Here is a 25,741-nt window from a genome sequence, read left to right on the forward strand (position 1 = left end):
CCCACAGGCTAATCTCACTCCCCTGTTCTCTCCCCAATTCATCTGTCAGCCTTTGCACCCTTGGTCTCTGACCAGGGTTACCACTGCATTGCAAGCAGGAGGAAGTAGCTTCCTTGAAATAGCATTAAGGTGTGACACCCCATGTGCTATGGCACAGGGTGCTTAAGTGCAGCGCTTGCACAAACTTGGGGAAGGACAGTGCAGCCTCTTACCCTATAACCTTGTGGCAGCATCCTACTGTCCTGACCCAGTGGTTATGGTGCTCCTACGAGCAGGGAGCTCTGGGTCTTGCCTGTCCACATGGTTTATGCCTTAAACTCCCAGCACTGAGCCCTACCTTTTTTGTGTGTAACATGCAACCCCACTGCCCAGTGGTGTCCAGCACTTGGGAGCAGGCACACTCGCTGCAGTTTAGTCCAGAGCTGCTTCCACCTTCTCCTCCCCATCTGGCCTTGTGGTAAAAGGCAACACACTACCTTTTACCTCCCCTGACCAATTTTTCTCCTTATGTTTTCCGAGGCAGCAAAGAGCAGCTGGGGTTTGGGCAGTAATGAGAGGACAATGGGGAAGGCCTAAGTGCTTTTTCTTATTGGCAAGCACATTGTAAGGGGCCTGTGTGCCCAGGACCAAGGGGCGAATAGAAAAACTATATCAGCTGCCCGTCCTGTGAAGGGCTGAGACAGCAGCAGAGCCAGGAGTGAGGCTTGACGGTGCTTTGTTTTGCTACTGCCTAAGTGAGGCAGTGTCTGAAGAGCCAGTTATCCTGGGAGGAGTAGGTACTCGGAGTACACAGGAGCCCAGGCAGGATGGTAGTGCTTCTCCCTTCCCCAAACTATTAGGGGAACCCAGCCAGCAGCAAAGGCATGACACAGGTGGCCAGTCCCAGCGATCCTGGAGGCAGAGGCCTGGCGCTTGCCCTGGGCTGGAAGCTGCATAGCACTAGGAGAGATAAGAGGCTCTGCTGCCAGTGAGTTCTTCCAAATGGTGTGTGCATGCACACAAAGAAAGAGGCTATGTTTTCAAATTCTCTTTTAATAACAGCCATGGCCTATTCTTAGAACAAGGCCTCTCCAGTTTCCCGCTCTGTTGGTGCTGGTCTCTGCAGTTTGCACAGGAGAGCTCACAGGGGGGCTGCAGCCCGATATCACCAGGGTGGAGCAGGGGTGAGGAGGGCTGGTAGAGCTGAGGACCAAGATGGCGAAGGAGCTTGCGGTGCAGTGTGAGGAGCAGCAGCAACCCAACAGGCCCTGGCTTCAGTACAACTACAGCTACAGCTGCAACAATGCTTCCAGCTGCTGACACACTGCAGCTTGGGGGCTTTGCAGTTGGCAGAAGTTACCCTGTCTGGCAGTCAGCCCCTGCAGCACCCTCAGGAGGCTGACAGATGAATTGGGGAGAGAACAGGGGAGTGAGATTAGCCTGTGGGAGGCTCCCAAGGGAGAGGGTAGAAGCAGCATTGCTTCAGCCACGTAGCACAACACGGCAGAGTTGTTCTGCAAAGGCCTGACAACACCCACCCCTTCCCCTTCAGGAGCATTAGCCTCAGCGCAAGGGTTCTTCCTCTAAAAAGAGAGGCAAGGCTTTTTTGGGGAAGCAGGTAGTGTCATAGCTTTTATTGCACACTGCAAAATGTCAGACAAGCTTTTGAATGCAGGAAGCAGGGTACAAAAAGCCTGGGTGCCTGGCTGAGCTCTGCAGGTGGCCAATAAACAGCAGCACCCCACAATAAATAAATCCTTGCCTGTACACAAGTCCTGGCCCACCAACGCACCAGCAGCTGCACCGGAATGCCCACCTGAGAGCCCTTTCTCCCAGGTGGCCCCCTCTTCTCTCCCTACCATCACGCAGCTCGTGGCACGTGGGCATTTGGCTCCATTTACTTTGTTGCCCCCACAGGCCCGCTGCACGCACAACCTCTTCTAGCCCTGCACTCCTATGTGTAGGTCATCCAGCTGAGGCAGGAAAGCATGTGGCAAACTCCCTTACAAAAGCAAAGCTTCCCCTCCACAGCACTAGGCACTGACACTGTCTCCGAAGAGCTTGCCTGTCCCTTCAGCCTTAAATGCTTGCACTGGTTGAAGGGTTTGGGCACCCCACATTCCAGTTGCTCTGTGGGCCACAGGCTTGGCAGATCACGCAGCATGCTTGCAGTACCATGGCAATGGGCCTTGGATTACAGTTAAACTGCATGTGAGCCATCCAGCTAGCAGCTAAGTGAGAGCACTGCTGAGAGCACACCAAGGCTTTTGGGTTCAAAAAACAAGGGTTTTGAAAAATAAATAAATTTCACGGGCTTACTCAGAGGCCAGTTTGTTTGGCTTCACATTTTTCCTACAATACCGCATCTTTGTTACTGCTCAAGACTGAGTCTGTGATGCTATGTAGAGGCTGAGTGAAAGAGCCCAGGCTCTGTGGCTCAGCCAAGCTCCGTGATTCACAAAAGGGGGAATTTAAAAACAAACCAGTGCTTACCTTCTTCATTCATACCAACAAACGAGCGCATCGGGGACAACAGTCGCTGGCTTTGCCGCATCAAAAACCATTTGTAGCGTGCATCTCATCACATATCACCCAATGCCCAAGCTCAGGCTGTCCTGGCTGAGGGGGGAGGACTTCCTTAACCAGAGGCCAGGTATTGATGGCCTTTCCCTGAAAAAGCAAGGAAGGCTGGAGTTGACCAATTCTCTGGAGGAGCAATTATTTCCTAACAGGCTTCCTGAGTAGCTTGATTATCCCCTGCCGCTGTCTGAGGCCTTGCTGGCCACCCGGGTAATAATTTGATAACAAGAGATCCAAATTCAATTAAGAGGCCATTTGCCAAGCCCTAATGTCAAGAGATTGGATTTGCAGGAGATGCTCTTGCTTCTCTGCTGCCTGCAATTGTCTAGTTGCTCAGGAGCAAAGCAGGATGCACCTTACCTTTCCAATCAGATCAGCAGAAAGCAACGAGCTAAGCGCAGGCTGAGCTTGACTTCAGAGGGGTTCTCTGTTTTATATTTGTTGGTAACAGGGTTTAAAAACCAAAAACCACCTCCCCCTTGGCTGCTGGGAACAGTCTGTGTGTGTGCGCACGGGCTGGAAGGGCAGCAGACAGAATGGGGCTGGTGCTGCTCCACAGGGAAGCCAGCCAGCCTGCCTCTGGCACTGCGCGGTGGGACTTGCTACGCCCACAGCCATCCAGCCTGTCATGTTGCACTGATCTCTGGAGAGCCCCAGCTGCGCTCCAGTGTCCTCCTCCTCACAGTTCCTCTGGGCACAGGAGGCTCTAAGACAACAGACAGTCCTACACTGGGGGAGCAAACGCAATAACCTCTCTGACCCCCAAGGAACCCAAGTGGCAAAGCGAGATGCCCCTCAGGACTGCTACAGAAGAATTGCGGGGCATCCTGGGGGTGCTGAAAAGCACAGCGGGGAAGGGGCAGGCGCTCTCAAATAGGGGCCGCAGCTTACCAAACCTCCCGAGGCTTCGTGGCAACACTGGTGTTTGGCTGGTTCTGCCCCATTGTGCCGTCAGCACAGAGAAAGCAAAGGGTCTATGTCATAGATAATAATCGGTTCCTGACCACACCTAGTCCATTAGCATCCTTGGGCAGCCTGTAAACGCAACCTCACTCCTCCTGCTCTCCGGATTAGCAGATCAGAAGGGATCAAAATACATCACAAACCTCTCAGAAGCCAGACACTGAGGGGAGAGCACACAGCAACAGCAGTGGAGGAGAACAAACTTTCAGCGGTGGATTCAACCATCTCTCCGGGTAAGCAGAGATTTCTCTCCCCATCAGCATACGTTTTGTTCTAAAACAAAGCTCAAAGAAAACACTGAGAAATGATCTCCCTGCGCAGAAATCCCCAGGATCTAGAGCAAGGGTCTACCCCGCAATGTCTTATACCCAATACAGGCAGAGGCAACCAGGGACCCTTAAGAAGACCATTAAGAGAACAAAGGAGAAATTTCATGAGGAAAAAAAAAAGGGGGAGTGGGCTCTGGCCACAGCTCTTTTGAAAATTAGGTGGCAGGAGGGAAAGTCCTTTTGCGCCCCAGGCTTTTTACTGTCTGGGAGAGAAATAATCCTATCAGGGCAGCTTTATCCTGACCCTGCTTTCGTCTCCTGTGTGTGCGCATGATGAAGAGGGACAGCATTTCTGATCTGTAATGTTCTGATGGAAGCTGAGCGACCCTGCAGCGGGGGTGAGGGGAGAATTTTGGGGGACGTTACAAGAGGAAAAACTTCTGGTGAATGTGTCCACTGATTCACTAGCAGAGGTGGCAGCTCCAGCCTAGCACAGTCACCGCAGGACGGGACATGAGCTCGGGACATCTTGGTCCCATCCCCTTACAGGGAAGGGTTATTTTTAACGTGAGCTATGAAGCTTTTAGCTGAACAAACTCTGACTTAACCCAAATTTTCCCCTGATCCTAAACAAAAGGCTCCGCTTATGCCTGTGCGGCCATTACAAGCAATTATCATATTAAATATTAACAGCATCTTCCCTGGAGGGACCGACTGCTTTGATCGGAGCATTTGTTGGTACTAATGCGCCATCAGCGAATGCTCCAAACATGAAGCTTCCTGGCCACGGATCAATGGAGGCAGGGGAAGCATGCCAGGAGCTGCCTGCCCCGGCCCCACACCTCAGAGGTGCTGCTAAGTCCGTCCAGCCCCTTCCCCAGGCACTCACCCTGCCCCTTCCTCCGCAGAGACCAGGAGGCGCCGGCGGGGAAGCAGAGGGCACGGCGGACGCCCGCGCCCGGCCCGGCCCGCAGGAACCATGCAGGAGCCCTTTGCTGTTCACTTCCTCAAGGTGCTGAAGGAGCTCCTGGCCTTCGTGCTGTTCAGCTACACGGTGCTGATCGGGGCACTGCTGCTGGCCGGCTGGACCACGTACTTCCTGGTGCTCAAGTGAGAGTCTCTTCTGTCCCCCAGCATGGGCGAGCAGCACCCCGTGAGCCCTGCTCCTGGGGCCGCCTCCGCGCCCAGCGCAGCCACGTCTCCTGCTGTAAGACACAAAGATTAAAATCATCTCCCCCTTTGCTGCCCGCCAGCTCTCTCATTCTGCCCCCGGGCTCAGTCCCGCTCCAAGAAAGACCGGAGCGGTGCAGGCAGCCCAGAGCCAGGGTCCAGCCTCCTCCCCGCTCCCGGGTGGGGGAGGCGGCCTGGCACCGCTCCAGCGCGACTCCCTGGGCCTGCACGCCAGCCGGGAGCGGTGGGGGCGGGCCGGGCCCGGCCCCTCGCAGCCGGCCGCAGCGGAGCGTCTCCGCGCCCGTGTCGGACGGGCCCGAGGCGGTCTGACCCAGGCGCAGCCGGACCCGCGCGCACGGGCCCGGAAGGAGGCACCAGGGAAGGGCTGGGCTCTGCCCGCGGGCGCGGGGGGGGCCACATGGCAGCACCTGCAAGAGACAGCCGGATGTTCAGCTCTCGGGATCCTGCGACCCAGCTGCCTTCCCGCCCCTAGGCCGGGGGCTGGGCTCGGCCCTGCCAGCCCTGCCGCTATGAAGCCGCCCGGGCTGATCCATCCCCTCAGCTCCGCCCAAGCACAGCGCAGGCCTCCCCCGCCCCGAGGCGTCGAGCCGCTCCCCGTCCTGGACCGGTCCGACGGGGGCAGCCCGCGACCGCAGGGGGGCACTCCAGGCCCCGCCCCGCTGGCCGTCGCCGCCACGTGTCTCCTCCCGCCACGTGCTTCCGGGGCGCACGGCGGGCGTCACTTCCGGGGCGCCGCCCGGCACCAAGATGGCGGCGCGCTGGGGGCGACGTTGCTGGGCGCTGGTGCGGGGCCGCGCAGGCCCCGCCCGGCTCCGATCCCGCCCCCCCCGCGGCAGCGCGGCGCCGGGCCTGGGCCTGGGCCTGGGGCTGTGCGCGGTGCCCGTGGCCCAGGTAACCGCCCCGGGAGCCGCCCCCGAGCGAGGCCGGGCGGAGTTTTCATAGGGGGAAAAAAAGGCCTCCCAAACCCCGGGTCCGGCCCCCCCCCCGCCCCGCGGGCTCACGCGCACTCACCGCAGCCGACCCCCGCGCGGCTCCATGCCGCCCGGCCCGTGACATCTGGCGTTTCCTCAGCAGCGCGACCCGGCGGCGCTCAGCAGCGAGGCCCTGGTGCGCCGGGCGGTGTCCGCGGTGACCGACAGCACGTCCGCGCTGCTCTCGCAGGCCACCCACGCGCTCATCGAAGCGCTGACGGAGTACACCAAGGTAGGGGCAGGCGGTTTCCTCCTGGGGTTTGCAGCGACGCGCTCCTCACGGCTTCCCGGCGCCTTGCTGCTGGAGCGGGGGGTGCCGAGGGGCGCCGAACCCCCGGCGCAACGCGGTTTGGTCGCCGACAGACGGAGCGAGGCGTGCTGCGAGGGATTCAAACGCGGGGACGCGCGAGATGGGTTCCCTTTGCCAGCACCCGTCCCAAGAGAGCGGCAAAAGCTAGTCTGCAGCCGTGCACGTGGCGTACGCCCGCCTGTAAGCGCTGCCGGCAAAGAGTTCTCTGCGCGTGTTCTGTGTTGCAGGCCGTGTACATGGTGGTGTCCCTCTATCAGCGATACACGACCCTGCTGGGGAAAATGAGTTCCCAGGAGGTGGATGGGGTGTGGCAGGTGATCATAGGAGCTAGAGCCGAGGTAAGGAGTTGCTGTCGACGCTTGTGGCATGCAGCCCTCGCCCTGGTGAAATGGTTCATTTCACACGCGCCAAAACGTAAGCTCAGGTAGTGATGCAGCGTCTCCCCCCATGCACATTACAGATGACGACAAAGCAGCAGGAATACCTGAAGCTGGAGGGCTTTTGGATGACTGCCTTGCAGCTTTCAGAGAGGGCAGCAGAGGCTGCGTATCAGTCAGGTATTTTGGGATTGGGGATAGTTTGTTCTTGCATGTTGGGTCAAATGGGCAGTTCTTGGCACATGCCACTGGCATTTTATGGGGAAAAAATGCAGTTGTGACTGACTCGGGATATGCACAGCTGACATGCGTGTTGTTAGATCTGAGTCCTCAGAGAGCACTTTATCTTGGCTGAAGCACTTGGCGCTTTTAATAATGAGTCTCACAATGTGACACTGCTCTGATTAGATTGCTGCGTGAGACAACTGAACGTTTCAGCACTGTTTTAAAATATTCTTGGATGTTAGCCTGTTGTAATAAAGTGGGAGGATGTTTTGTCCTAGGGCAGTTGTGCACCTTGAGCCTACAAGTTTACAGCTGGAACAGATCAAATGGGCCTAAAAATAGCCAACATTTGATATTAAAATTGTGGTCTTTTGGTCCCCTGACTTCTCAGAAAACAGTGCTTAGGTCCTGATCTGACTTGTCATTAGTCAGAAATAACCTTTGGTGAGAATGGGGGGGGGAAATGTCCAAGTAATACCACAATATGAACTAAGATAAGCAAACAGTATTTACCACATTCACCTCTCTCTCAACAGTGAGAGGAACAAATATTTTAACTTTTAAGTTATCCAGTTTAGTAAACACAAGCTATATAAACATGATATTCAATTTCCAGCCTAATCAGCCATAATGGATGGTGTCAAGAGCTCTTCCAGCAGTGATGCACTTAGATTTCTGTGCTTTCAGGTGCAGATCTAGCTTCTGTGACAGCCTACAACCACATTCAGCTGGTGAAAACACATGTGCAAGAAGTACGGCAGCTATCGCAGAAGGCAGAGTCCAAATTAGCTGAAGTGCAAACAGAGGAGCTCATTAAAATGAAGGGAGAGGAAGGATCGCAACTCTCAGAAAGCAGCAAAGATGAGCCTTATCTGAGGGAGGACTGAAAAAAAGCAAGTGTCACCTTGGAGTATTGGATGATGCCTGCGGATTCAGGCATCCCGAACTTCTCATGCTTTAAACTAGAGGTTGGATAATGAAGAGGGGTTCTCTGTTTTATATTTAGCAGTGGTGGGGCAGGCTGTTTCCAGTGATTTTTGCTTTATGAAACAAGCCAATTCCAGCTAGTTGAAGTTTCTGTTTTGTAATTTATCTTGTTAATTACGGGCACAGATAATCTATTTTTATTCAAGTGTTCCACTGTGCAACTGTGAAATTCGCCTTTCAGAGTAACATGTTGCTGGGTGCTTGAATCTGTGAATGTGAGGGCCTGATTCAGGTGACTTAGACAGTGGGACTGCCCACTTGTTAAGGTTATTAAGTGTAAATTTAAGCTACATTTTTGGCTGAAATCTAAGTACTTTTAGCCTGTAAAATCTCATCATTAAATACCTGAGCTCCACAAGAGGCATTTCATTTCCAGAACGGTTACCCAAACAGACACTTTCTCACTTGTTTTAAATCCTGGTTTTCTAGTTATCTGGACTCTGACAAATCACAGCAGAACTCTTTCCCCTTCAGGCCTCTTAATAAAAAGAGTCAAGATACTGAAGTCTAAACTGCCCTTAATTATAGCCAAGGGACTGCCTAAGAGTGTTTGGGTTCAGGGACACACGGGATTGCCACTCCTCAGGAGAATACAACAACTGCACACAGACTTACAGTACACTACTAGGCAGATGCAATACTTGTGATTCACAGAGAAGCTGCTGGTAGCAAAGGAAGGCTTGTTGCTGACCCACACTACCTAAAAACCGAAAGCTTGTGGCAATTGCCTGCTTAATAAAGAAGCATTTGAAGGCAGAGGTCCCACAAACAGCTGCAGCCATTGTGCAGTATCCCACAGCAGAACGCTGCATTCAGGACTGGGAGCTTTCCACCAACCCAAACGGCAGGAAAACCTTCTTTTCTCCTCTGCCAGCAGTGGTTACACTACAGACCAGGATGCTGGAACTTCATGTGAGCTTTTTACTACAGTCATATCTTACTGTAGCTTCTGCTGACTTCGTGTTTCTGTATGAAGTTATTTTCCCAAATTCTCTTGTGGCTTTGATATTTTACTATTGACCTAATAAACCCAGCATAAGTCTAATCCATCACTCCACAGTAACTGGTTTTCAGCAACTCACTTCTCTGCATCAGTGAGTGATATTTTACCCCTCTGCCAAGTGCCACATTGTCAAGGACCAATAGAGGCCCCTTCTCCCAATAGAGGCCCCTTCTCCCAGGGGTCGTGACACTGTCCAAAGACTACACCAGTGGATTCTGTACACGGGCTGCAGACACGGGGCGCTGCTTCCACATGTTTCTGCCATCTGTACTTAGAGACTGAGAATTCTTTGATCCTCCAGGACACCCCTCAGCTCTGCTTACCTTTCCCCTCCCTGTACAACAATAGGTAACAGAAGGTTTTCTACACTACAAAGTATTTTGCGGTCATACTTTAATCTGAGGCAACTTATAACCATCATGAGTTGGTCAAATAAAAGCTTTCCTTACTTACACAATGGCCTTTGTGCAAATCCACATACTTGTTCTCTCTGTGTAGAAAGAAAAAAACATTACCCAAAAAAAAGTTTTCACCACTCTACTGCATCCATCTGGGGAGGATGAACACTAGATTTGCACATTCAGAATGGACACAGAGGAGGCAACGGTTGCAGCCTATGCTGTCCTAGCACATTGTGCTTAATTAGAAGGAAATTAGTTTACTGCTCCTTAGTTATAGTCGTGGTAGCATGCACTGGTCCCTGACCACAGCTCTAGGGTGGAGGATTATGGGCAGAATCACTTGCAGATGTTCACACAACTGCTTGCACAGAGCCAAATGCAACCAAGGGCCAAGCCGCTCCAACCACAGCATGCGAACAACTCAGCAGCTGCAGTTTAGTTAGCAGAGGCCGTCACAGTTACTGTCCACAACTGCAGGTCCAGATCTTGCTGAATTGGCCTGTGATTGGGAGCAGGTGTCTCCTGCCTGCAAGGTGCACGTAAAGCCCTTAGTCCTAGGCTGCTGGGTGGAAGATTGCTGTCAGACAGTTACCGGCCTTCTCCTCTACATCCCGCTGGAAAGCAGAACCTCGGTCCCTTTCTGAGAAAAGGCCTCCCACAAAAACCACCACCTGCTCCTTGGTACGCTCTCCCTGCGCTTGCTGCCCAGGCAGTGAGTGTGCACCCCCCCAAAAGGCAAAACACAGTTGCAAAGGAAAACTTTTTCACCCAGCAATTGCATTGCTGTACTAGGAGCAGCCATAATCAAATATACGTGGACGCTAAGAATACTTTCAAAAGACTTCAAGATATTTAGAGAAAGGGGAAGCCTCGCAGCTGGGTTTTGCTCTAGCAGTCTCCCAGCGCCTTGGTAAACAGCTCTGATTTTGGCACGGCGGGCTGGAAGATCCCCCATGGATGAGACAAAGCCACCTCTTGTGTACACCTTACTGCTGCTTAATTCAGTTGCTCAGACAGCTGGGAGAGGCAATTAGGCCTGCACTAGGCATGGGCTGGTGGAACAACACCACACAGCAGTTTTAACAAAGGTACTGGAGCTCCTCCACCTGTTGTGACGAGCCAGACACCCGCGTCTCTAGGCTACAACAAACCGCATGTGTGGAAGCATGCACAGAAAGTCACCAGGTCTGGTAATAAGTTACCTTCCCCAAAGCAAGCATTAAGCCTCCCCACCTCAGCTCATGCCTTGATTACAAATACAGAAGCATTACGTGTAATGGTTCATGTTACACCCCGTTAGCCCTAGAGCAGATGCAAAACGTAGCTGGCCTCCAAATGGCAGCTGTGACTAAGGAGGGGCATTGGGACTGACAGCAGCAAGGGAAAGAGCAGCAGTGGCATGCAGGAGCCCAGCAAATCATGAAAACCCTCTGAACTAGCTGTAGCCTGAACAGTTGTCCCTGAAACATAGAGGGAAAGGCAGAAACCTTGCTTCTGATCCCAGCTGTGTCAACCCCACCCCGCTCCAGTCTGCCCAAGGACAGCCCTCAACCTGCTGTGGCTCAGCTCCCCAAGAGATCCTCCAAGCGCTGTGCAAACCTCCGGGACAGCACTCATCTCCACCCCTGCCTGGCCGTGGAAAGTCACGACATGGAGTCCAGTGCATACGTGCACCGTACTAAGCCTTGAATGCAGCCCCAGCCCTGTCCTGCTGCAGGAAGCAACTTGGTTTTTCACAGAACTGGAAACCGAGAGATACTACACCACCGCCACAGAGTACTGGTCTTGCTCTTAGATAGCCTCGAGGCAGCAGAGCCTGCCCAGGCTTTTATACCCCACCTCCCTCTGGCCCTTCCCGGGGCGCGAGGCTCTCGTGCTTTCCGCTGTCTGCTCGATTCCTTCAGAGCCGTCAGCTCTGGTGGGGGTGGCCGACAGCTAACAGCTCCCCACCCCCATGAAAGAAAACGTGTTCAAAACTGTATTACTTATTGCTGTAAAAAAACCAAAAAAGCCATAATGTTTACAGTGATTCCCAAAGATTGGTTTTTCCTCCCAGCCCCAGTGTCAGACATTCGTGTGCAGAAACTCCAGTGCAAGTAAGTCAAAGATGGGTTTACAGGGTATCTGGGGGGCTGGTGTTGGGTAGCCTGCTTGCGGGGGCTGCAACAAGGTCCATAAGCAGGGAGTTTCTGGATCTTTTCCTGTGCGTGGTCTTTGCCTCCCACCCCCAAGGTGAACATGGTGCTAGTGAGTCTGCTAGACTGACAGCCCCAGACAGCGCATGCTCTCACGGGCCCGGCAGCCCGCGCTGAATCGTAACCTCAGTCCCCACTTCCTGGCCAAGGCCGCCCCCCACGCAGACACTAACAGCACCGGGTAACCGGGACGTCTCGGCTGGGTGGGACAGGAAAGGAGAGTCCCCAGGCTAACCTCTCCCTTTCCCGCGCTGCATTCGGCCGTGCCGTGCCCCGTGCCCCGCTAGACGCGACTCCGCAAGTGTTATCCTACCATCCCGCTACAGCCTGTTAAACAAAAGAGCACCCTCCACTGCAGCTTTGTTTCTAATCAGTTTAAGCACCCTGTCGCTACCACCGCAGTCCACATCTCACTCCCGCTCGGCGTCAGCAGTCTCGTTCTCAGCCGGTCCTGTAGCCGCGCGTCACCGAGCGAGCGCACCTAATGCTGTTGTCCTTTACCAGCGCCCACATGATCCACATCTCGGTCGGGGTGAGTTTGTGCACGATCATCAGTTCCTTGTACAAACAGGGATCAAAGGGATTGAACGGCCTCTGGATACCAAAGGTCTTGAAGCCCGGGTGCTTCACCGGGGTCACGGCCATCTTTGCCAGGCACATTCCCACAAAGACGTCATCGATCGGGAAGAGCGCCGTGTCCTCGGCGGCGAGCTGCAGTCGCAGCACTGTCCTTCGGGACATGACGAACCCGCCCCCGCCGGCGTAGAGGGGATAGTGGGGCATTCCGTACATCGCCTCCGGGATAAAATACTTGGCCCTGGTGTCTCTGATGGGACGGGCCTGGTGGATCACGTCTCCGACAAAGAGGTCCTGCTCGGGGTCCAGCTCTGCGAGGAACTCGACGATGTTGTCCGTGTTGACGAAGACGTCGTCGTCGCCCTTCAGCACGAACCTGGCGTGCGGGCAGTCCGCCGCGAACCAGCGGAGGAAGTGCAGCTCCTTCAGCGTCAGGTTGAAGAAGTTGTCGGTGAAATCCCACTGGAGCACGTCGTCAAACTCCCGGCTCTCGTAGGCCAGCAGCTGGCGGAGCGGGCGAGCCCGGGCCGCGGCCTCGGCCCGCCCCAGCAGGAACACCAGCCTGACCGGCTTGCTGCCGACGGGCACTGCCTTCCCCCACGTGTTGCGGATGGCGATCCGGCGGTCCACGTTGATGGGGAGAGATTTGATCGCCAGCAGCAAGAAGGTCTCTCGGCTGCACCGCGTGGGCCTCAGCAGCGGGGGGAAGCTCCTGCAGTGCCTGTACATCAGGAAGGTGCGGTGAAGCTCCGGGAGAGCCTGCGAGGAGTTGGCGACGGCCGGGTCTGGCAAGCACCGGCTGGGTCCCGGCTGCCCGGGGGCCCAAAACGCGCCCCCGGGGTCGGGGGCGGCCGGAGACTCCGGGGGCCTGGCCTCCTTCCGCAGGTACGCGAGGCACGCGAGCACGGCGAGCGAGAGGGCGTACGGCGCGAGCCTCCTGCTCCGGGGAGGCATCCTGAGCGCGGGGCAGGGCCCGGCCCCCGCACAGGGGAAGAGACGCGCCGTCTGCGAGAGGAGCCGAACCGCCGCCTCGGCGTCACTCACCGTCGCGCCGGCCCCGGGCTCAGCGCACCTGCCGCCGGGAGAGACCGCGGGCTCCTCCCGCCGCCGCCGCCGCCGCCGGGAGCCTCCTGGAGCGGCGGGGCCCGCCCCGCTTCCCGGCAGAGGCGGCGCCCACCTGCGCGCCCGGCGCCGCCGCTGAAGGCAGCAGCCACGGAGCCGAGAGATGCCGGCCGCGCCCGCACGGGCCGCTTCTCCGGCAGCCCGCCCCGCCCCCCGCCCCTGGCCCCGCCCCGCCCCGCCCGGCCGGCCCCGCCCCGCCCCGCTCCCGCCGGCCCCGCCGCCGCCGGCCCCGCCCCGCCCCGGTCCCGCCGGCCCCGCGCCGCCGCCGCCGCCGGCCCCGCCCCGCTCCCGCCGGCCCCGCGCCGCCCCGCCCCGCGCCACACGAGCCGCGGCGTTTATTTCAGGGGCGGCCGCGCAGCAGCTGCACGTGGAAGTCGACGGCCAGGGCCGCGGGCCGGGGCCGGGCCTCCGCCGCCGCCGCCTCGGGAGCGTCCCGCGGCTGCCCCGGTCCTGGAGAGCGGGGCCCGGGCGGCGGGCCCGGGGCGCTGCGGCCTCCCCGCCCCGGCAGGCCCTCGTCTGCTAAACCTGCAAGAAACGCCAGGCTGGAACCCGCTCTCTGCGCGGGCTTCGCCAAGCCGCTGCCGGCACGGCGCTCGCCCCCGCAGCCGTGCAACCAGCGGGGGGGGCGGACGCCGCCGGCGCCCGGCTCCCGAGCAGCTCGAGAGGCGGTCTGCCGCACGCGGCTGCGCGGGACGGGCTGACGCCGGCCGTGCCTGGGCAGGGACCCAGCTTGGGCGAGGCTTCCCGGAGCTCGCAGCCCCCCTGGATGTGTCCAGCGAAGCCCTCTGCCAAGCAGGAGCCTGGGGATCTAGGCCCAGCCCTGCCACAGACTCGCTGTGCGACCTCGGTCAAGTCACTCCCCCTTCACATGCCCCAGGGACCACCTCCGTCCACTGGGCATCTTGCTCTGCAGATGCAAAGCGCTGCGAGAGCGCTGGGTGTCAGCCCTGGCCGTGCGCGGCTGCTACGCAGCACCCTCGCCTCGGTCAGCTAGTCCGCGTCCTGGACTAGGCAGACGTACAGCACCTGCTCGCGCCCCGGACGGGCGGCGCGGGTGCAGACCCCGGTCCGGCGCAGCTGAACCGTAAGCACGAGAGCGGTTCCCGCTAGCTCAGCGCAAGCCCCCGCGTCCTCCGGGCGAGGACCTTGCTGCGCAGCCGGGAGGGGGTGGAAGCTCGTGCTACCGCTCCCCCAGGCCAAGCTGGGTTTCCCGTGCATGCAGTAAAAATGGTCACAGCTTACGCGGGCCCACCCCCGGTTACCTTTGGCAGGTGCCGTGGGTCTCTGGCCCGCTGTGCTTTCTCCCTCTGGTTTCGGCTTTTTGCTCCTGTCTTTGCCCTTCTTTCCCTCCTGCAGAACAGAAGCGTTTCCTTGCTGAGCGGGACGGGGCTCAAGGGCAAGAGCTTAGCCTGTGAAACCAAGCTAAGCCCTGGGGCAGATCCCGAGAGGCACTGCGCCTCCGCAAGCAGCGGGGTCCTGGGGGCAGGCTGGTACCTTCTCCTTTGGAGAGGGTGGTCGAGTAACGCTCTCGGGGACCAGGACTCCAAAGTCGCACACCACTGCCACAGGGCTGTCGCCTGCCAAGAGGCTTTCCAGCTTCACGTGTCTGGACCCCAGGGTCCTCAGGATGGGTGGGTTGCTGCGGAGCTCAGCTGCGGCTTCCTTCTTTTGTTTCGGCTTATCCCTGGGCTTAGCATCCTGCACAGCACAGATGGGAAAACACGGGCAAGTGCCCTGAGGCTTGAGATGGTATCAAGACACCCCCGAGTCCAGGCTTACACACTCGGTACCACGGGCTCAGCGCTCTGCATCCCGAATCAGGACTGAGCGCGAGGGCTGCCATCAGATGCCACGCTCCCAGACTAAGAAGGTGAAGGGGGCTTTAGCAAGAGCTTTGGAAACATGTAAGAGGGTTTTCAAAAATGAAAGCTCTGATTGTAACCTGGCCACTCCAGGGAGGAGGGGCGCAGTCGCGTGTGGGAACGACCTCCGCCAAGCAAACCCCAACAGGATGGGGAAATGTGCTCTCGTCTTTTTTGGCTCCCATGGTGGGCTTTTCTCTTTTCCATCCAATATTTTTGAAGGCAGCCCCCAGCTGGAACCAAAACCATCATATGAACGAGGCAAGCCGTTGCGTCGGCACCCCTTTGAGGGGTCCTGCAGAAACACAGGTCGTCTCTGCTCGGGGATGGGGAGCGGTGAGCTTGGCAGCTTTGTTAAAAGTAAACTGGCCTTTTCACCCATATTTCCTTGCTCTTTGCAGGGGCTGGTCTTGTCAGCTCAGCCAGTCTCTCATCCTTTTACCTTGACACTGTCCTTCTGTTTGCCCTTCCCTGCCTTCCCCTTCTTGCTTGCATTTTCAACCGGAGATGCAATAACAGGCCACGAAAGCACCTATTGAGACATAAGAGCCTGGTTCTCGTGCTGCAATATTTGGCCTGGGACCAACACAAGAAGCCCTCCTCTAGGAGAGGGAACTTGTTAACACATACGAAAAGGGGAACGTCGGCATTGCAGTTCACAGTCAAGAACTGCTCCTTCCCTTCCCAGCCTGACTCGGCCCCCTGCAACCAGACCGTGCAGGGCATCTACCTTTTCTTCCATAACGGTGACGGTGGTGCCAGCCTGCAGGTAACCCTTCAGGGCTACAAGGTCTGTAACCACGTGCTCCTTCCTGTAGCTGCACTCAATAGTTTCTGCCCAGGGCTTTGGAAGAGTTTGGTGCGTGTTTGCTGGGAAAGAAAACACAACAGTAGCAATGGAAACAAGCCACCTGCCCACCGCTCCTACAGTTACGGAGCGCACTGTAAGCTCCACCCTGTAATACTGTCACTATCCAGCTGAATGAAAGGACAGATTCAAAGCAGCCCTCAAAGACGTGAGGATCTGGTTTGCATTCACCTGAATTGCTTGGGCAGCAACACCCGCCCCGGATCAGGTGACCTGCTGGAGACTAATACCCCCATTCATTATTGATAGGCCTGGTCTTGATTACGGAGCTGGCTGTGGCCTGCTTCGCTGGGCACCTTGTTAATGGCAACACATTCAAAAGAGGCAGCGGACGACATAGCAAGGGGAATGGTGCTCTGGGTTAGAGTAAAAGGCAGTCCAGGGGAGAGAGACTTAACGGTGGGAGTCTACTACAGACCTCCCAACCAGGGAGAAGAGTTCGACCAGGAATTCTTGGGTCAGCTCACAGAGGCAGTGAGGGCTAAGGATGTGGTCATCATGGGGGACCTGAACTTCCCAGACATCTGCTGGGAGGAGCAGTCAGCCAAGTCTGATCGCTCACGTCGGTTCTTAGCCAGACTGCAGGACCTCCATCTAACCCAGGAGGTGCACAGTCCCACCGGGGGGATGCCTTGTTGGACCTGGTGCTGGCCACGGGTGATGACCTGGTGAGGGGGCTGCGGGTGATGGGCCACCTGGGAGACAGTGATCATCGCTTGCTGGAATTCACCATCCAGCGTAAGGTGGCAAAGGGCTGCAGCAAGGCAACAGCCCTAGACTTTAGGAGGACTGACTTCAACAAGCTAAGGAGGATCGTTGGGGAAGCGCTGAGGACCCAGAGGGGAAGGGAATCAGATGTCGAAGGTGAGTGGTTGCTCCTTAAGGAGACGATCCTCCATGCCCAAAGGGAGGTAATCCCAACAAGGGTCAAAGGGAGCAGGAGGGCACATAAACCCCCATGGCTCACTAAGAGCATCCGGGAATGTCTCCTTGCTAAAAGGGAGGCATACACCCAATGGAGAGATGGGGTCATCACCAAGAAGGACTATGTTACAGTCGCCCGAGGATGTAGGGGGGCAGTCAGGAGGGCCAAGGCAGAGATGGAGATAGGACTAACTTCCCGGATTAAGGACAATAAGAAGTCCTTCTTCAAATACATAGGGGGTAAAAAGAGGGTCCCGGGTAATGTGGGGCCCCTGCAGGACACGATGGGCAACTTAGTCATCACGCCAGATGATAAAGCTAACATATTTAACGATTTCTTTGCCTCTGTCTTCCTAAGTAGGGACCAGTTCAGCCACCTCCCTGCTGGGCCCCCTCGGGCCCCGGGAGAGACACGCCTGGGCCAGGGGTTAGCGAGGAGTTAGTTAGGGTACTTCTGGAGAGGCTGGACGTGTTCAAGTCCGCTGGTCCGGACGATCTTCACCCTAGGGCTCTACAGGAACTGGCCGAGGTCATTGCGGGACCCCTGGCGCGGCTGTATGAGCACTCGTGGTGCTCTGGCGAGGTGCCGGAGGACTGGAAGAGGGCCAATGTGGTCCCTATCTTCAAAAAGGGAAAAAAAGAGGACCCGGGAAATTACAGGCCAGTTAGTCTTACCTCAATCCCGGGTAAGCTCTTTGAAAAAATTATCCTGGCACACATCCAGGAGGGCCTTGCGGGGGAATGCATGCTCAGGGGCAACCAACATGGGTTCATCAGTGGCAGGTCTTGTCAGACCAACCTGGTGGCCTTTTACGATCAGGTCACCAAATCATTAGACGCAGGGGTTGCTGTGGATGTAGTCTTTCTGGACTTCCGGAAGGCTTTCGACACTGTCTCTCACCCTGTCCTCGTCAAAAAGCTGAGAGACTGTGGTGTCGATGCCCACACGGTCAAATGGGTCGCCAACTGGTTGGAGGGCCGCACCCAGAGGGTGGTAGTGGATGGGTTCTTCTCGACCTGGAAGGACGTGGGCAGTGGGGTCCCCCAGGGCTCGGTCCTCGGGCCCGCACTGTTCAACATCTTCATCAGTGACTTGGATGAGGGGGTAGAAAGCACCCTGTTCAAGTTTGCTGATGACACTAAGATGTGGGGGGATGTGGGTGCACTAGAAGGGTGCAATAGGCTGCAAGCTGACCTTGACAGGTTGCAACGGTGGGCGGATGAGAATAGGATGGGGTTTAACACTGATAAGTGCAAGGTGTTGCACATGGGGAGGAAGAACCGGCACCACACTTACAGGTTGGGGAACTCCCCTCTTGCCAGCACGGAGACGGAAAAGGATCTTGGAGTCGTCATTGACTCCACGATGAACATGGGCCGGCAGTGTGGGGAGGCAGTCAAGAAGGCCAACCGTACCCTGTCATGCATCCACAGATGCATCTCGAGCAGGTCCAGGGAGGGGATCCTCCCCCTCTATGCGGCACTGGTCAGGCCGCAGCTGGAGTATTGCGTCCAGTTCTGGGCGCCGCACTTCGGGAGGGACGTGGACGATATGGAAAGAGTTCAGAGGAGGGCCACTCGTATGGTCAGGGGACAGCAGGGCAGGCCTTATGAGGAGAGGCTACGGGACCTGAACCTGTTTAGCCTCCACAAGAGAAGGTTAAGGGGGGACCTTGTGGCCTGCTACAAACTGGTCAGGGGGGATCAGCAGGTATTGGGGGAGTCCCTGTTCCCCCGTGCGCTGCCAGGAGTGACCAGGAATAACGGTCACAAACTGGCGGAGGGTAAGTTTAGAATAGATATTAGGAGGCGCTACTTCACAGTCAGGGTGGCTAGGGCCTGGAACCAGCTTCCAGGGGAAGTGGTGCAGGCTCCTAGCCTGGGGATTTTTAAAAGGAAGTTAGATGAGCACCTTGCCGGGGTCATCTGACCCCGGTGCTATTTCCTGCCAAGGCAGGGGGTCGGACTAGATGATCTACCTAGGTCCCTTCCGACTCTAGCTACTATGAAACTATGAAACTATGGTGTACTCCCCGCATTCGCTTGATGTGGTTACCAGGATTAGCAGACGGCTCCTGTTGGGACAGAGACTGCACGTCATCCCCTTCATGGGTGCCCCTTTCTGGACTCCTGGGGTATGCGGTAGCTGCAGCACAGCTCTCCCGGAGTTTGGGTACCTATAACAGAAAGGCATGAAAAGCAGCTGTGGGAGAGGCCAGGTGATGGCTGAGACTGCAGCAGGACACAGGATGCAAGGGGAGGAAGGGGCAGCGCTGAAATACCAGGCCACCGTCTCCCTCCATTGCAAGACCCCGGGAAGGTGCACTGGCAGGCCAGTAATGCTGCGCAGGGTCCTACTGATGCCCCCGGGGACTAAGTCCACATACTTCAATACATAAGAGCATCCCCCTGTACAGGGGTGTAGGTTGTAGCCGTGTTGGTCCACGCAGACAAGGTCCTTTGGGTAAACGTGGTATCTGTTATTAGACCGACTCATATAGTTGGAAAAATTCTTCTTAGCAAGCCTTTGGGTTTGAAAACCCTCTGTCACGCTGAGGAAGCACTGGCAGATCCAGGAAGAGCTCACACCAGCTGCAGATGCTTCCTCAGCCTGACAAAGGGTTTTTAAACGCTTCATCAGGCTGAGGCTAAGAAGAATGTTTCCAAATATTTGAGTTGCTCTAATAAAAGATATCACGTTTACCCAAAAAAACTTATCTCAACACCACAGCCTGGTGGAGCAGCACAGCGCGCGGGGCTGGGGCTGGGGCCCGGAGAGAGTCGGTTCAGAACGGTTTGGGGCTGGTCTGCACAAGGCGGTGGAAAAACATCAAGGGCACATTTGCAGCCTAGCTAGGCATCAACCAGGGCCGCTATGTTGCAACATTTTAAGAGATTACATTTGCACTTTTTATCTTCCTTTTCTCCCTTTCTGGTTCACAGTTTGAAATTGATCTCCGCAGTGAGAAAACCAGAAACTTACTTTTCTTTCATTTGGAGCTGAGATTCTGGGGTGCTCACAAGCCTCAAGGGCCCGGAGCTATTCCAGTGGGTGAGACTGGCAATAGAAATCAGCAGCACGGCTGCCCCGCGCTGTCAGGGACCAACGCCAGAGGGGCGATGGGAAGTTAGTTTCCAAAGTCATCGTCTTTGCTGAGATCTCCAAAAGGAGACAGTTGCAGGCCCATGTTCTCTGCGATATAGGTGGTGTCCCCTCAGACCCGGGCTGCTGGGAACTCACCAAACTTATTTCGCACACCCACTGGATGGGAACAGCTTTCAGTCACTGCTGACCCAGGCTGTGTGACCTGGAGGTAAAAGGCTGCCGATCCCTCGAACCCTCTGCCTCCCCCAGTTCCCTTGCTGTATGCTGCAATCCCTGTGCACACAGACCTCAGTGCTCTTAGCACCCTTGCTGGTTTCCCCCTCGGCGAACTCATACGTCACATAATAGCTGTAGGCAATCACTGGAGAGTCTGCGCCGCTTTCCAGCTGCTCCAGGGTGGTGGGGCAGGGGATGCCCTCGATTTTCCCCACCGTCACGACTATTTGTGCTTCATTTACCATAAGCTCTGAAAAGAAGACAATCCAACCGCTGAGCTGCCAGGGGCACGTCCCAAAATAAGGCGACAAAGGAAGCACGCAGAGTACGAGCTCTCTTAGGACAGCGGTAGAAAACCCTCTGCTTCAGCAACCCATCCCTGCTACCACCGCCTCCCCGTAGCTTGTGGCCTGCTAATGCCATAGCGAGCTTAGGCCACGTGGGGTCACTCACAAGCCATGCAAACAGCTCCTTTTTCTCAAGCACTGGCTTGCCATGTTCCCAGATACAGTTTGGCATGATCACCCCGCTTCCAGGAAGCAAGCCCAAGTGCATAAGCAACAAATATCCTGAGCTTGAAGAAGGGCTCCCTTGCCGAGGGGAACGTGACCCCCACGTCCTGGGGAGCGGGCAGGTGCCTGCATGCAGCCGCCTACACGTGGGGTATTTTCCTACTGGAAGTTCAGCATGTGGGGAAAAGCTTCTCAAGTTAGGACCCTCATTCTTCACCAACCTACAGGGCAAAAACACGACCCAAAATCACATACAAGTCTACAGCCCACCAGCTTGGTTCTCTCTCAGCCTGGGGTCATCATTCACTTGAGGCGAGGCCGTAATGCTTAACCAGAGACAGCCTATGCCTTGGATAGCAAAAAGCTGATGCTGCTAGGAAGGCAGGTTAGCACCTCACAGCAGCTGGGCTGCGGGTCTGAAATCCTTGCGTCCAGACAAACGAACACGGGTCACCCTCTAGCTGGGCTGTTACGAGGCTTCCAGCCAGGTCGCTGGCCTGTATGCTCTCGTGCAGGAAGGGCCAGCACCCTTTCCAACGTCTGGCGGGGCACAGCTTTGGTGAGTACATGCAAGACTCACCCCAACAAAGCTTCTCCCTCAGCCAAAGCAGGCTGCAGGCCCAGAAGCTTTTCCCTCCGCATCTCTCCCTGCAACCCCTCTGGGAAACCAATTTCTCACCTGCAATTCTTTCCCCATAAAAATTATTTCGGCCACCTACAGCCGCGGTCCGATCCGTTCTACTGGTCTAACCATCCAACAGGGCTGGCTGGCTATCTGCCTGTCACACCACCATCTCTGCAGTGTCTGATGTCGGTGAAAAGTTCCTACCGATGTCACTGGAAGCCATGAGTGTGCAAGCTGCAGCACTGGGAACACAGCGACACTGGCCTAGTAAAATAATGGGCTGCATAACGAGTTTCTCGTCCTTCTTCAACTTGCTTTAGCATGAAAATTGGAAGAGTTGAGACAACACACAACTGGCCTTAACACTCAGCGTGATTTAAAAACCCAGTGATGAGGCATCCCTTCCACCCATTCGTTTTAAAGACATTGGTTAATTAAACCTTAGCACCCACCTTGTGAGCCAGGTATCCAGGGATAATGGTTTTAATTTGATGGCTTGGAAAACTAAGGCAGAGAGCAGGGGAGTAAGCTGAGCAAGGGAAAAGAGGAAGCCATTAACCCTGTTTTCTCAATCAGCAGAGAAGGACATAGGAGACAGCATCTACCCGCTAACCAAGAGGTTACAAGTTCCCAATCTGACATCTCCCACTGAGTCTCTCCTTGCACGGAGCGTGTGGTGCAGCCACTCCCACGCGCTCTTTACTGAAATGGCGATGGGTTGGAGTTTGATGAGGGACTCGGGTCACTCTGGGCTGCTTTGGGGGCTGGGCTGCAAGACTTTTCAGGCCCGTTCCAACCCTCTGCTTCTACAGTCAGTGAATTGAGGGGATTCCTCAATCCACTCAACCTAGTCACCTGTTGACAAAAATAACGATGACTGATATACTTACGAAACAAAGTCTCACCTGGCTGACTAGACAAGCCACAGAACCGATGCTTCTCATCAGGCAATATGCTCATGTCGTCCAGGATGCAGAGCTTGGGCAGGCTGTCTATGATAAAACCTCTGTAACCAGGAATAAGAGCGAGCGGATTGCCTTGCAGCACGAGGACTCGCAGCTTCCTCAGAGTGGCCAGTTTAGAGACTAGACCCAGCAGATCAGTAAAATTATTAAAACTTAGGTCAAGAGAGAGAAGATTTGGCCTAAAAGGGAACAGAACAAATGTTAGGGTGCGTGCACAGACATCACTGGTTGCAGTCTGGAGCATAAGCAAGACTCTCCCTGAAATCTAGTTACCCGTTGCTGTGTTACACGCCTCGCCCTATGGCCACAGTTTGCAGCTCCTATAGAGGGGAACCAGTTTCCTAACCCCCCTCACTGAGTGCCACGGTTAGCACTTATTTCGTTGTACCACCCAAGTGCCTCGGCGCTTTCCTCATGGTCTCCCATTATGCCGGGTGATGTACAGACATCGGAATAAGAGATGGGACTACAGCGGTCAGCATGACAAGCAGTAGTCTCTGTACACCAGCGGCCTAGCTGTTGTCAAACTAGGCATCGGGGCAAAGGAGTGAGTAGGTGAGGTTAGCTAGTATTTCACTTCTACATTACTGCGGTGCTCTCTGAGTTACTCAGATTTGAAAAAAAACAACAGTTCGAATCACAGTGAGCCGGCGCAGATCCCGATGCATCGCCTTACGCCGACTACTTTAACCCCTGCCGTGATCACTGCTCAGCGTGTGGAGTTACCAGAACTGCTCAGTGAGATGCCCATCCTCCGAAGAGCCAAGCAGGTTGTAGCCCAGCCCCAAGTGCTGGAGCCGTGGTGGCGGGTGAGCGCACAGATCCTGCAAGGCAACAATCTTGTTGCCGCAGAGCTCCAGGACCTGCCAGGGAAAGAAGAATCAGCTGGGGGACCGGGCGCTTTGACGCTGGTTTTCGGTGCCGCTGCTTTCAGCACAGCCTGTCGGTGCCGTGTGTTAGGCGGGAGAGGGGCTCGACCTGTCCTGCCTCCACGGCCTTACCCCAGAAGGATGCACAGGCCCCAGCTTGCTTACTTTCAGCGTTCTCGGGAGGTTGGCTGAGTTTATGTTGCTGATTTTATTCGCGCTGAGCACAAGCTCTTCCAGGTTCTGAAACTTTAGCAGCTCGTCATCCACTTCACTGACCTGGAAAGAGATCCAAATTCACCTTCAGCTGCCTGTCGCTGATGCACTGACACATCCTAGCACCATGATGCAAACCCACAGGGCAAATGCTGGGGCCTGATGCTGCGGTCCTTACGCTGGCAACACTCCCCTGGGGTTCGGTGGGAGCGTACCCTGGTTTTGCTTCCTGCGGGCCAGGTAAGACCCCTGACTGCACCTGCTGTGGCGGGGTGCTGAAGTTCACGTGGCTTTGCCCCGGTGGGAACAGCAGCATCACAGCCGCGCTTCGTCCAAACCCTGGGGCGCAGCCAGAGAGCGCTGGTCTCCTGCCGCTCCCACTGCGTTCGGTGGAGGCTGCCGGCACCCAGCACCAGCGCAAAGGCCGCTTTGTGCTACGGCCGCGTCCACCCAGCACCCATCCGGAGCCAGCGCTCCCAGGCGAGCACGGCTGAGACCTCGGGGGCCCCTGGCTCCCCACCTTATGCTCAGCTTCTCTCCCTATGCCGAGATCGGGGAGATCCCGGTGGCTGCACTCACTCCTTTGTCCACGAGCCGCAAGGATGTGAAGAACAAGAAGATGAAGCTGTCCTGGATGAGCTGTGGGGACTGCACAGCCAGTCCCTTCAAGTGCTGGTCCTCAGGGCTGCAGTCAGGTGGCAGGGCCCACGGCGAGCCCGGGCTGCTCACAAACTCCATCAAAGCCTCCAGGCTCTCCTCGCCGGGAACGTCGGCCTCCTCGCCCGGGGCTGCACCTGCCGCTCTTCGGGCCACGTCTCCACGAGGTGCCTTTTTCCTCGACTCCAACCAGGATTTGTTCTGCATGGGACAAAAAGGAGGCAGAGGAGCACGTCCGCAGGGGAGCAAGGACAGAGGGACTCCCTGGGGCTGGGGCTGGGGCTGAGCCATCCCGCCTCCGCGCCGCTGTGGGGCGGGGGGCTTCACAAGCTGCGTCCCCCGGCTGGAGGTGTGTGAGGCCGCTCTCCCCAGGGGCCTCCAGGATCCACAAGGCCAGCCCCTCTCCTGGACAGCCTAGTCTGTCGAGGGTTAAAGAGACTGCATACAGCTTTCCAGGCTACCCCCAGGCCCACAGCCCTCTCCAGGGAGAGCCCGGGCGTGGGTGCCGCCGGGTTTGCAGGCAGCTGCGCCAGCCCTTACCCAGCTCCCGGTGCCGCCGGGGAACTCCCACAGGTGCAGCCGACGGAGCTGCGCCCCGACGGCGGCCGAGGCGCGGAGGCCGGCCATGGGCTGTGCCCGACGGGGAGCCACACGTGGCTGCGATGTCACGAGTCCCACGGCCTGCAACAGCACCGCGTCCTGGTTGCTAAGAGACAGACTTGGTTGCTGGCCAACGCGGGTGGTAGTGTTCCAGGCACGCCCAGCCCCGAGGATGCACCGCCTTGCACGCTCGGGCCAGCTGCGCACGCACACTGGAGCTGCCCGCGCACGTCTGCACACCTGCCGGCTGGTACGGCGGTGGGGGGACAGTATGGACAAGCGCCCGTGACACTTGCGGAGGCACGCGTCTGGGCTCAGCAGCTGCTTCCCCGCCTCCTCCCAGGGGGTGAGCTAGGCCACCCGGCAGCACCAATTCTTTCGGGCACTGAAAATCCCCCGGGGTGATTTCTACGATGGCCACGGGCTCGCCCGGCGCAGCGTACACACTGGCCTGTAAATAATTGCCTGGCCAGTGCCAGGAGATGCAACGATGACGGCACAGAGCGGGCCTGTGACCGCTGCGCTGCCTTACTCCTCAAGGGCAAACCAGAGCTTTGGGAATAAGGTGTTTTTCCCCTCTTCATTTTCACTTTCTTCAGTATGCTGGACGGAGAACATACCAGCTTTCCTGAAGTTGTAGCTGTGTCCAGCGAGGCCTGGCCCGAGTTCTGCGGCTCTGATCCCAGCTCTTCCGTGGGCTCTCCCTGTGGATTGGAGCCAGCCACTGCGCGTCTTTGCACCTGCATCTTCCCATCTGTAACACTCCTGCCCCCCACAAGGTGTGTGGGGATCAACCGATGTCTGTACAGGACTACCTCCCCCATCGCAAACACGGCAGCGTAGCCCTCGTAAGAGGGAGTGTTCTCTGGCTCGTTTATTTGTTGGTGGGGGCTGGCCCCCTTCACCCATCTGCTTGCTGAACGTTGCTCACATTTCTCCGTTTAAGGAGAAAATTATTTCTAAAAGTTAGTGAAACTTTAGCACCTCTTGCATTTACACAGCAGCTCCAGATTCTCCCATCTCACACACAAGCTCTTAATTATCGCTAAAACTTCAGCAGCTCAAGTTTCCAGTCGCTCTGCTGTATGCGCCACTTAAGCCGTGGAACACCCCACTTCCACCGGCGCTGGACAGATGCTGATCTGTCGCCTTATCAGCACAACTGAGCATTGCTT

At 56.6% G+C, this 25,741-nt stretch overlaps 5 protein-coding genes across 6 annotated transcripts in view; 2 read left to right on the forward strand and 3 right to left on the reverse strand.

Moving 5' to 3' along the window:
* The first annotated feature begins 2,473 nt into the window (after window positions 1-2,473).
* On the forward strand, window positions 2,474-4,993 carry LOC149857881 (uncharacterized). Its single transcript, XM_090061926.1, has one exon. The coding sequence runs from the start codon at window positions 4,771-4,773 to the stop codon at window positions 4,903-4,905; it is 135 nt and encodes a 44-aa protein (XP_089918052.1). The 5' UTR covers window positions 2,474-4,770; the 3' UTR covers window positions 4,906-4,993.
* A 696-nt stretch (window positions 4,994-5,689) lies between these two features.
* DIABLO (diablo IAP-binding mitochondrial protein) lies at window positions 5,690-8,897 on the forward strand. Of its 2 annotated transcripts, none has more exons than XM_090061923.1 (5): window positions 5,690-5,873; window positions 6,054-6,185; window positions 6,491-6,601; window positions 6,724-6,820; window positions 7,553-8,897. In XM_090061923.1, the coding sequence occupies exons 1-5, from the start codon at window positions 5,730-5,732 to the stop codon at window positions 7,750-7,752; spliced, it is 684 nt and encodes a 227-aa protein (XP_089918049.1). In that variant the 5' UTR covers window positions 5,690-5,729; the 3' UTR covers window positions 7,753-8,897. The 2 variants fall into 2 exon arrangements, with proteins under 2 accessions (XP_089918049.1, XP_089918050.1); XM_090061924.1 differs by having other exon boundaries at window positions 6,057-6,185.
* Window positions 8,898-9,046: 149 nt separating this feature from the next.
* B3GNT4 (UDP-GlcNAc:betaGal beta-1,3-N-acetylglucosaminyltransferase 4) lies at window positions 9,047-13,113 on the reverse strand. Its single transcript, XM_090061922.1, has one exon. The coding sequence runs from the start codon at window positions 12,979-12,981 to the stop codon at window positions 11,893-11,895; it is 1,089 nt and encodes a 362-aa protein (XP_089918048.1). The 5' UTR covers window positions 12,982-13,113; the 3' UTR covers window positions 9,047-11,892.
* Window positions 13,114-13,409: 296 nt separating this feature from the next.
* On the reverse strand, window positions 13,410-25,312 carry LRRC43 (leucine rich repeat containing 43). Its single transcript, XM_090063964.1, has 13 exons — window positions 25,187-25,312; window positions 24,507-24,917; window positions 23,889-24,167; window positions 23,262-23,372; window positions 22,954-23,090; window positions 22,168-22,406; window positions 20,197-20,375; window positions 18,860-18,980; window positions 15,742-15,881; window positions 15,454-15,543; window positions 14,644-14,847; window positions 14,412-14,499; window positions 13,410-13,599 (listed from the first exon to the last, which is right to left on the reverse strand). The coding sequence occupies exons 1-13, from the start codon at window positions 25,310-25,312 to the stop codon at window positions 13,490-13,492; spliced, it is 2,235 nt and encodes a 744-aa protein (XP_089920090.1). The 3' UTR covers window positions 13,410-13,489.
* The window catches only part of MLXIP (MLX interacting protein), a 75,410-nt gene continuing 71,941 nt past the window's right edge, over window positions 22,273-25,741 (reverse strand). The window contains exon 18 of the transcript XR_016444123.1: window positions 22,273-22,406. The gene's annotated coding sequence lies outside the window, so the exon portion shown is untranslated. The remainder of the gene's footprint in view (window positions 22,407-25,741) is intronic.

The sequence above is a fragment of the Crocodylus siamensis genome, chromosome 9, assembly GCF_052110815.1.
Source record: "Crocodylus siamensis isolate JL-2025a chromosome 9, ASM5211081v1, whole genome shotgun sequence".
NCBI lineage: Eukaryota > Metazoa > Chordata > Crocodylia > Crocodylidae > Crocodylus > Crocodylus siamensis.

Coding starts and splice junctions, on each gene's coding strand:
- LOC149857881 (XM_090061926.1), top strand. CDS start 4,771: ATGCAGGAGCCCTTTGCTGTTCACTTCCTCAAGGTGCTGAAGGAGCTC.
- DIABLO (XM_090061923.1), top strand. CDS start 5,730: ATGGCGGCGCGCTGGGGGCGACGTTGCTGGGCGCTGGTGCGGGGCCGC. Junction 6,186..6,490: donor CGCTGACGGAGTACACCAAG/GTAGGGGCAGGC, acceptor TCTGTGTTGCAG/GCCGTGTACATGGTGGTGTC. Junction 6,821..7,552: donor AGAGGCTGCGTATCAGTCAG/GTATTTTGGGAT, acceptor CTGTGCTTTCAG/GTGCAGATCTAGCTTCTGTG.
- B3GNT4 (XM_090061922.1), bottom strand. CDS start 12,981: ATGCCTCCCCGGAGCAGGAGGCTCGCGCCGTACGCCCTCTCGCTCGCC.
- LRRC43 (XM_090063964.1), bottom strand. CDS start 25,312: ATGCAGGTGCAAAGACGCGCAGTGGCTGGCTCCAATCCACAGGGAGAG. Junction 15,544..15,741: donor TCACCGTTATGGAAGAAAAG/GTAGATGCCCTG, acceptor ATGTCTCAATAG/GTGCTTTCGTGGCCTGTTAT. Junction 14,500..14,643: donor CACCCTCTCCAAAGGAGAAG/GTACCAGCCTGC, acceptor TCTGTTCTGCAG/GAGGGAAAGAAGGGCAAAGA.